This window comes from Phalaenopsis equestris, unplaced genomic scaffold (assembly GCF_001263595.1).
Source record: "Phalaenopsis equestris unplaced genomic scaffold, ASM126359v1 Scaffold000002, whole genome shotgun sequence".
In the NCBI taxonomy this organism is placed as follows: Eukaryota; Viridiplantae; Streptophyta; class Magnoliopsida; order Asparagales; family Orchidaceae; genus Phalaenopsis; species Phalaenopsis equestris.
The window spans coordinates 76017937-76028761 of NW_018164444.1; the positions used below are offsets into that span (position 1 = coordinate 76017937).

Consider the following 10825-nt stretch of genomic DNA (forward strand, 5'->3'; position numbering starts at 1 on the left):
CTGCAACTATTGTAAGTTTTGACGGTAGAAGACAACAAGACGGTTGCGGAGAGGGGGTGATCCAAGCTGGTTCGAGCAGGTCTGGTTGATGGGCTCGCAAGTCAAGCTTACCGAGTTGTGAGTTTGAGCTCGACTCAAACTCAAGCTCCTTTTTATATGAGCTTGAGTTCAAGCTTATTGAGGCGAGGCTAGTCGGCTTGTGTGCTGGCTCAAATAGTCGGTTGCTAGTCACATCGATGACTTCTAAGAAAAAAAGTTAGAAACACAAAAAGAAATTTTAAATGAGAATTAAGAAAATTTAGAAGCTATATTAATTGAGCCGAGTCTCAGCGATGTTTAATGTCACTGAGTCCAGTCTCTGCATGGCTATTTTGAAGCATATAAGCCTCATATTATCAAGAGGATAAATTATGCAAATGCAATTAAATTCTAAAAAGATAAAGGATCCAATATAAGTATTATGAAAAATGAGGGATCTGCCCAAAAATGATAACAAGCAAAAAAGTTGACATAACTAAGCAGTTCCTCGAGTCACTTAAACTGAGCCTCCTCTGGACCAACTCAGACTGACAATTCCACCAAGATATGCAACGCTTCAATAAGCCACGATTGATGTAATCATTAAGGCAGAATCCAAGGTTATATGTTCAGACGAGAAAAACAATAGTTACCAAAGAAAACATCAAGATTATGATGATTCATTTGAACCAACAGATTTACACCACAATAACACAGCAATATGAACTAAAAACAACTTCAGTCGCACCTCAATACATATTTACATATCTAAACTTTCATATTTTCACACGTAGCAACCAAATTTTCAATATCACATCAAAAATAGTACTACTATCACTTTTTGAAAGTCAAATACACTTTTTCATGCATAGGTTTAAAGCAACATAGAGTGATGTATGTAAACATAAAAATTTAGGTGCGAGATATATAAATACATAAAAATTGTGTGCTACGTATGCAAATTTCCCTGAAATATAAGATCCAGTAGATCAAACTTCAATGTTGAGACAGCAAGTCATCAAAGCCAATTAGAAAACAAAAATGTAAAAAATAAAAGAAGACTCCGACCTCTCCCATATAATAGGTGCAATTATAGTAAATCAAATTGAAGGCAATAACAATAGCAATTGTACACAGCATAACTATCAACACAAATCTCAGAGATAACAAACGGCTGAGAATACAAAGTTTCCCTCCAGAGTAAGCGATTGACCGATAATTCAACGCCAAACATGAGAATCCGAGTCTCTAAGCCTAGAATAGATCAAAGCTCCGAATATGGTCCCCTACTCAGTAGAGGTAAGATCCGCCAAAGAGTAAGGCGCGAACCATCCCGGCAGCAGGTCTCGCCGGATACTCTGCACAGACAGCGACAAAATCCGCTCAAAACCTTGCAAGAGGGAAGATCTGGCCTGGGCAACAGACCAACCAGACAGACGAGACATGGGCCCTGCAAGACTTGAGTCAAATAGCAAATGAGTCATTAATTGCCCAATGAAATGGGTTGACCAATCAGTCGACCGCCCGACCGAAGCGACAGATCGCGCAGAACAAACCGGCCAGACCTCTTGTCAAGGCGGCCGACTTTACTTATGTGCATAAACGTGAAAGTTTGGATGTGAGATATATAAATGCATAAGAATTATGTGCTATGTATGTGAATGCCCAAATAGGTCTGTCATCATCCCCCCCAACATCTCCACTCAGACTGCAAATTTCAATCTTTCTCATTAAATAGCTTAACCTTTGTAACATGTCATACCATATGGGACCGATAGAGCATGCAAACTAGTTTTAATAAAAAATTATCTCATAATCCAGAGGGTACTAAACTATGGGGCATACACAAACGAGAAACCTTGAGCCAAGAATATAAAATCCTCAGACGAGAGCGAACTCTCTATGCATTACTTTATCCATTATCTAATTTTCTTCATAAAAAAACAAAACTTTTCGGAGGGTTTTCTTCCATAGCACGCAAGGAGGCCAGAACTCATACTACTACAAATCTCCCAAAACAGCAAATCTCATAATAAAAAATAAAGCAGCCGAAATTCCAACCAAAAAAATACTTTTCGATCGAAGAATTCCAGCATAAATGACAAAAAAAAATTAATCAAAAAGATATCTTACCAGAGTATTTCATTAATAATGTTCACTTGAAACATACTACAAACTTACATGCTGCCATATCCGTGTATAAACCTGAAATTCTCAAAGAACTTGAAGCATATTGAAAAGCATCAGAATTTCATGAATTTGATGCAGTTTTGCTGCCGAAAAGTAGAACAAGCAGCCCTAGAGCTAGCAGAACCTCATTCGATGTGTTCATCCACAACTTGGGTGTTTTGAAACAAAGGTTCTCTCCTTTTGGGAAAACCAGGTGGTTCAGTATTTGGCCCCCGATAATTCAAATCTGTAGGCCCTCTAAATCCAGGATCTGCAGAAGTAGGCCTAAAGGAAACCCCAGTAGTTCCAGTGTAAGGCTGAGGCGATACATACCTTCGAGCTGGACCTCTTCGCCCACCAACTCTGAGATCCCTCAAGTCCGTGGGTCTCTGGCCATCACCAAAAGCTCTATCACTCGACCCTGGACCCAAAATGTTCTCTTTAGCTGTGCCAGATGCATTGTCAAATGTTTCCTCCACAGCCCAACCCAAAGAATCCTTCTTCTTCACATAGAACTGCCATGATCCAATTAGAAACAAAATGAAAAGGAATACAGGAGCACTCCACACCACCGCATTGCTCTCAGCCTTAAAAACTGGAAAATTTGAGCGGTATATCCCAATATATCCTTCCTGAAGCCCCAAAATCACCAACTTGTCACGATCAGTGGCAATCAAAGGATTCTCGATGCGAAATCCATCAGATGGGATATCAGAATTTGAGAACAGCGACCTGATTTCCTGAAGAGTAGCCGAGAAAAGTGGGCGAGGTGCTCCAACCCTACCATAATACTGAGAAGAGACGTTGTAAACAAGCACCCTCTCATTATTAACAGCAAGTAGGTATCCTCTGATTGTCTGAATTGATACCGGGCCATCGATTTCAGCTTTCCTAATAGCTCGAACCCTGCACTTCAGATTGGTGGCATCCCCGAGAAGCACCACATGAATTAAGTCGCCAGTGGAGGTGAACCCGTACGCCTTCGACCTCTCAGACCCATCAAAAGTATAGCTTTTTGCAAGAGATCCATTCAATCCATCACACTCGATCTCCTTCACGGACATTGACCGGAGGTCAAGCGACCCGGCGCCATTCTCTGTCAAGAAGAGAAGCTTCTGCCGCATGAAAGCAAGTGGGCGGCTCGAAGCAATGGCGGTGCCGTACAGGGTTCCACTCTCCGTGAACACTCTGATCCTACCACCACCATCAGCAGCGAGCACGTAGCGGATTCTTCCGACCTGGTGGACCTCAAGGGCGACCACCGGCGGCGAATCTAGGTCCCGTGACCCGAGGGCGAAAGACCGGGAGCTGGCAAGTGATAGGGTGACCCAATCATCACCGTTCGACACCGTTTCTGAGAGGCGGTGGGCTGCAATGGAGCCGTCCGCATGACCGGTCAAGAGGATACTCTCGTTGCGGCGGAAGGATAGGTAAGATAGAATGGACGTGACAAGAGAGTCGGAGTGAGTGGGGAGTTCGATCAGGACGTCGCCGGCGGACGTCAAGACATGGACGCCACCACGGTTATCGCCGACGGCGATGTACTTGCTTAGACCTTCAAGGTCCTGGTAAGGAAGAACGGCGGGGCACGCCGCGTTCGGCGCACGCCGCTTCCGATCCAAGCCGAGCCGCCGCCATGAACTGAAACCGCTCCAACCAAGCCGATTTGGGCTTGCCCACCGCTCCCACTGCTCCAGCTTGTGACTGAAAGTGCGGCGAATTAGGATGAATAGATTGCGGTGATGAAGATAACGAGGAGACGGAGGATTCAAGCAGGGAGACGCTTTTAGAAAGCGATTCGATCAAAGCTTCAAGACGACGTAGCTGATCCTCTTGGCGATCTAGGGGATCGATAAGAGTTTCAACGAGTGTCTCTGTCGTCAGGGGGAGGAGAAGCAGGAAGGGAAGGAGAATGGTAACGGCCATAGAAATAGGGTGCATATTCTAGGGTTTTGTTGGGAGGAGATGAAGATTAAGGCTCCGAGTCTCCGGCGATGTTGAGCCAGTTATGGTTTGGTTGGACGGATCAGTGGTTTTGGAAGGAGGAGAGGGAGGAAGAAACGGATTCGAGCATGGACTCAAACGTCGGCGGCTCGGCTGTGAGGGGGGAAGAACTGAGAAGAGGAAGTAAGTTCATCCAGTGGATAGTTGAGAACATTGAAACATGTTACTTGTCGTGCTAAATTATGACGCGTGTCATATGGAATTTTAGTGATTGTTTAAATTTATTATGATTAATTAATTTATATCATTTTCATAAAACTCATGCATGGATAATATATTTTATTTTTAGATATTTAATGGAGGTGTTTGGGTGCATTTAATAATTAATAAAACTTTATAAATTTAGATTTATTAAATTTAAATATTATTAAATTCAGTTAGTATTTAATTTAGTTGATAATAAGGCCCCGTTTTGGCAGCTTATTTGGTGTGATCGCGTTTTGAAAACACACCAGGTCTGTTTGAGTAAAGTGAGTTTTGGCAGCTTTTTGGCAGCTTATGCATTTTTAAAATGCTGAAAACAATGTTTTCACACTGCACATATTTAGGTGTGGTGACAGCTATCTGACTACGGTCTGTTTTTTCCTAAAAAAATAAAAATTTGTAATAGCCTTCGTACCTAGCTTATCAGCAGATTATTTTTAATCAGTATATAATAATTGTGTGCTAAGTAATTCATATTTGACACGCATTTTAAATTCATTGAAAACGAATTCTATTTTTTAATGATATTTAATATTTGCGATCAATGTGCATCAATGCACTTATTTGATTGTCGAGTTGTTGGAAGCTACTGAAATATGGCACCATAGGTGATTTTCAACTTTGTAATGCTAAGCAGCCCTAATAACTCAATATATATATATAGTCATGAAGATAACGATATAATATATAAGGTTTTGAAACTATCTCCCTATATTTTCACTTTTTTGTTGAATTATTTTAAGATGTAATCTCGTATTGTTTGTGAGTACATATAAGATAATAAAGAACTTGTTTTTAGAGGAAAGGTGAAAGAAGGGATCGATGTGATGCATGAGATGGCCTTTGGTTTCTTTTGTTTAGCTTGAATATTTGGTAAGTTGGAAAGAAAGGGATGGATGTAGGGCCATCACATCTTAGATGACATTTAACATTTAATCCTTCAACTCCTAGATCTGATGGGCTACGGACTTTATAACACAGTCTATGTTGAAGGTGTTTTTGTTATGGGTTTCTTCTCCTTGGGCTACTTAGTTCATTTAGCTAAACTTGGTTAAATGGATTGGCTTGGTCGGTTTAGATTGACCTAGTCGTTTGAGCTTGGTCAGTTGGTTTGACTCGATCATTGGAACTTAGTTGGTATTGATCAGCTTGATCGACTAAGGTTGGTCAACATGGATCGATCGATTGATACGACCCTACTATTACTCTGGTCACCTTTAGTTTGTCTTGTGGTTCGGGTATAAGTAGGCCTCATGACTTTCTATTAGTGGACTCACTTTTATTTTACTATTTGCTTATGAACTATTAGACCTCTTCAGGATCAATTTCGTTACATATTTTATTCAGCGAGAGAGCACTTGAGATAGATTAAAAATCAAAAGAGAGTTCAACAAAAAGATTTGATGCATGCTAAAAGATTCGCAACGGTTGAGTAATAGATTATCGTCTTAGTGTTGCACGAAGTTTCATCGCATATTCAGATTGAAGAAAATAACCAGCAGAGACACCAAAATTTTTTTCACGTGGAAATCCAGAAAGGGAAAAATTCACGCAGTCTAACACAGTTGTAAAAAATCATATATAATTTAACGATTACAGAGACCCTTTGTCTCACAGGGGGAAAATGGATACAAAGTCTCTCGAGTTATAACATTGGCGTGTGGATGAACTTGTTATAAGAAGTGGGCAGGGACCAATGATGATCGACGACAGATGGTCGGTGACAGCTAGCGGTTGGCGGCGGTTGGTGACGAGGTGATGCTGGACTTTAACTCCTCAAAGTTTTAAGCTCTTCTTCAGACTTCAACCTCTCATTCCCCCACATGAGAAAGATGACGCTTTATTTATAGGATTTTTCAAGCAATTAATGTAGGAATATAAACCGTTTTGATCAAACGACTTAAATGACTTCTTTCGACCAAACGACATTTGATGAATATTTAAGTGTCTTAACGAAGTTAAAATGGAGTGATCTTGGGCTCATTGGATTTGTCTTATCAAGAAGCTCAATTCGACTATGAACTCACCTGATTCGACATCCTTTTGACCTCCCAAATGTTTCCAAAAAATTTTCAAATATGGTCTGATGTCTTGATAAAGGCTTGATTTAACTTGGGTTTAACCGATTTTGGTATCATTGGGTGTGTTTGGTCGAGTCAGACGATTTGACTATAAGATTGTTGAAATCGGAGTTCTAATTATTTTTTTTTTATCAAAGCCTAAACGTTTTTTATTCAAAATATCATCTCAAAATTTGTGTCATGTCTCGTGACTCATGTTTTATAAAAGAATTTGTTGATAGTGTATCAGTTGTCCCATCTTTCGGAGGATATCACTTTTATTGATCCAAAATATCAAAAATAGGAGTATTTTGTATTTTTTCATGATATTTATACAATTATATACAAGCATATTTAAAAATTATATGTTTATAATATAATATATGTGATGTATCATATCATGATTTTTATACTTATGTAAGAAGATAATATATTTGTACTTGAAAATAAAGTTGGTTCATATTTTTATCTCTATCAGATATTTATATTTATATTACTCTTTATATATGGTACAAGAATAAAATAAGCACATATTCATATAAAAAAAAAAATTGATCCCAGCTCGATTGGTAAATTCTTTGTTACGAAAATGGGGGGAACTTGACCATGGGAACTCTAAGAACATGAAAGCATGGGAATTTGAAACATTCATATGCCATTTGAATTCGAAGCTTTTACATATAACTTATGCATTACATGCAAGATAGGTCTTTACAGGTCAAAGGTCGGACAGCGGAAGACCAACGGTCGAAAGCCGAAAGGATAAGAAAGTTGATGAACATATTAATTTTTATCATAAATACGAACAGTTTCCTGAGCCTATAAATAGACATGAAGAATATGATGAAGGTGGTGTCTACATCCATAACCAACAAGTGATCCAGTTTTCCCATAAGAAGAAAGTCGACCCCGATATACGTAACAGACGATTAACGAAATCTTCTTTCTTGATGTTGTACAAAAAGAAGTCGTCCTTGCCTGCATAACAAATGATAAATGAAATCCTCTTTCATGTTGCGACACAGAAGAAATTCATCTACGTTTGCATAGCTGGCAACCAAAGGGTTAATCTTTCGTATTGTGGGGTAGGAGAAAGTCATCTCCATCATGCATAGAAGGTGAGCAACGGGATATTCTTTCACGTTGCACTACAAGAGAAAGTCATTCTTGTCCTGCGTAATAGGACATCAATAGAATCTTCTTTCGTGTTGCACTGTAGAAGAAGTCATCACTATCCTACATAGCAGACGAGCAATAAGATCTTCTTTCGCATTACACTGCAAAAGACAATTTGTCTCTGTCTTGCGTAGTAAGTGAGCAATGTGATTCTTTTTTGCATTATGCTGCAACAAAAGTAGTTCATATCCTACGTAGCAGGAGAGCGACAAGATCTTCTTTTGCATTATGCTGTAGGAGAAAGTCATCTTCATCCAATGTAGCAAGCGAGCAAAGGGCTCTTCTTTTGCGTTTCTAAGAGGAATAAAGTTATCATCTTCTCTGCCCAACGTGTGACTCAGGATTTACTTGATTGTTGTTGTTGAAGATTCTGATGAAGATAAAGAAGTGATGGAGTATTCCAATAGCGCTTTGGGGGGGATTTTCATGCTTCTTTGGTCCTGATATCCAGAGACTCCCTGAAGATCAGCTAAAGTACTGGAATTTTGGGGAGATAGTGCTGACTTTATTCTAAGATGAGTTGATTTGTTCTAGCACTTATACGAGTATATGTTAGTCTTTGTAGCCATTCAATTTTTTAACGTGAAATTCGCATATGGTAATATATTTCTTTATACATCTTTGATGTTGTTTCTAAGGTTATTGCGTCTTCTCAATCATGCAAAATCCTACAATTAAAGCTAACATATGCACTTTATATATAAAAAAAATCGTGTATCTTTTTAAACTTGTGCATTTTGATATTTGTATCATTTTAGGCGTGTATCTTTTAAGGCTTGTGCCTTCTCAAGCTTATATCTCCTAGGAGCTTGGAATGCACTGGTGACTTCAAAGACTCGTAGTCTTCTGAGGTCTTCGATGTATTTGTGCCTTCAAAGGCTTGTAAACTTTTGAGATTTTTGATGTACCTGTGCCTTCTGAGGCTTGTAGTCTGATGGGGTCTTCGAGTAAAGACCTTGTCAACCATGTGCTCTCTTAGAATCTTTCAAGTGAGGATTGTTTCCACTACTAGCTTCCCATTGAGACTTGCCTATTGGGGTTGTTTTCCAAAAACATGATACTTCCCATCGAGTTTTGCCCCCTGGGCTTGACTTACAGGGGTATCATATCTTCCCATCGAGTCTTGCCTCTTAGGCTCGACTTTTAGAGGCGTGATTGATTCACATCAAGTTTTTTTTCTATTGGGCTCAACTTTCAGGAATGTCGTTTCATTCCATCTAGCTTTGCCTCTTGGGCTCGACTTTCAGGGGCATGGTAGATTCTCATTGAGTTTTGCCTCTTAGGCTTAACTTCTATGGCACCGTATCATCTCATCGAGTTTTCCCTCTTGAGCTCGACTTTCAAGTGCATGTTAGCTTTCCATTGAGTTTTCTTCTTGGACTCGACTTTCAGGGGTGTTGTATCATTCAATCGAGTCTTGTCTCTTGGGCTTGAATTTCGGGGGCATGGTGGAGATCTTATATGTCCCTTGTCCTCAAGGAGATTTTCTACATGAAAAACTTTCGTGAGAGAAAATAAAAAAATTTCATTAAATGACAATTTAAATCAACACGAAAATTTTGCTATAATAAAATTAGAAGTTTGTAAATCAGTCTTACTCAAATAAGATAATTTGGAGTTGTACTTCTCATTTGATAACTCTAACGATTCTCTTATGATTCCCCCCACATTGTCCTCATATGCGAACCAAGACTTAGGCGAAAGTTCATTAAAGTTAAGGATTCAATCATTAAAGTTCGAATCCCGCCAAACGATAAGATTTTGCAAATCCTTAGAAAGTGGATGAATGGTCAGCTTAAATTTATTTTCAACATCTATCTTGGACTCAACCTTGGGATTACCCCAAGCGAATCCTAAACAAGATCAATTGGGATTTATTTCCCTCTGAAACTTTTTGAAGATGTGGGCAACCCGTTAAGGTGCTCCAACACATTCTAATTTACCTTATTATAAAAGTTGTTTTTTTTTTGTTCTTTTAAGAATGTTAAGATAATCGTCAACATTGAGTATGACAATGTCTTTCTTTTATCTCTATAAAATATTACTTACAATTCTTTGAGGAAGGGTCTTGCCACTTCTCAAGTGAACTTGTTTAATACCATATTTAGGGAGCCCAAAAGGATCATCCTTAGCGGGGCACTCAACTAATGCCCTTGGATCATGACATTCGACATCATTTGGCAAGCATGCAACATCTAACGGATTGTTGAGATCATCATATACGCGATATGTGCCAACGAGGGAGGGCAATAAAGGATATTGCTTCTCTTCTTCAATTTCACTGTTTTCATCTAATTCATCATTCAAAGAGCATATCATAAGAATATGGAACATAGAAGAGTACTAAAAAAATTCTTTTTTCATTTCTTTTTTTTAGATTACAAAAATGCGTCAGAAGTGTCAGAAGGGATATCATCACCCCCTCCCGAGCATGCAAAATGTAGCATAAATAAAAGGAAAATACAAAGGCATATCATTTGTCTCTATATCAATAGGCCACGTGAACAGAGTGGCTTCAATAACTTTAGCCGATCCTCTTCGAAAAGGCTACATCAAGTACTATTCAAGGATTTTGATCTCCCCAGCCTTTATCATGCCTTAATAGCGGGTTTTACTCGTTCAGATGATTTCGTGGGCAAACCTTAGGTGCATATGATGGGATTATGCAGGCATCGGTACAAAGAGACGAGCGACCGCTTCGATTTGCTCGGTGCTAAGGATTTTCGTTGGGGAAAGCCTTCAAGGCCTAAGGAGCATCAAAATAATATTATTAAATTTATTTTAAAATCCTTCCAAAGGATAGAAAAGTACCCAACATCCCTTGCTTTCCCCATCGCCTATAGCTGAAATTTTTTGAACTATTATTCTTCATTTTTACGTTTAAATGCCACTGATAAACTGTTTCTTTCTAATATGAGACTAGATTTAGAAAACAAAGATTAGGATTTTCTAGGGGCTTTTATACACATAACATCCAATTTTTATGTAATTACATATCAAACCTGTAAATTTTAGCTATTACATTTTTACAAACCAAATCTTTTATATGTTATCAAATATATCATTATTTTAATTTTTACATATTTATTTATTTATTATAATTAAATGGAGCGAGAACTAGTCGAAAATGATCAAACAGAAGTTTGTTTGTGCCTGACTCTTCCATAAATCCCGTTCAAAAAATTTGTTCGTAT

General features: G+C 38.7%; 1 protein-coding gene across 1 annotated transcript; it reads right to left on the reverse strand.

Moving 5' to 3' along the window:
• Window positions 1–2126: 2126 nt before the first annotated feature.
• LOC110039461 (uncharacterized membrane protein At1g75140-like) lies at window positions 2127–4348 on the reverse strand. The gene is given in 2 exon segments (XM_020744521.1): window positions 2127–3785; window positions 3787–4348. Coding segments are annotated over 2 exon segments (1794 nt in total). The 5' UTR covers window positions 4129–4348; the 3' UTR covers window positions 2127–2333.
• Window positions 4349–10825: the final 6477 nt, after the last annotated feature.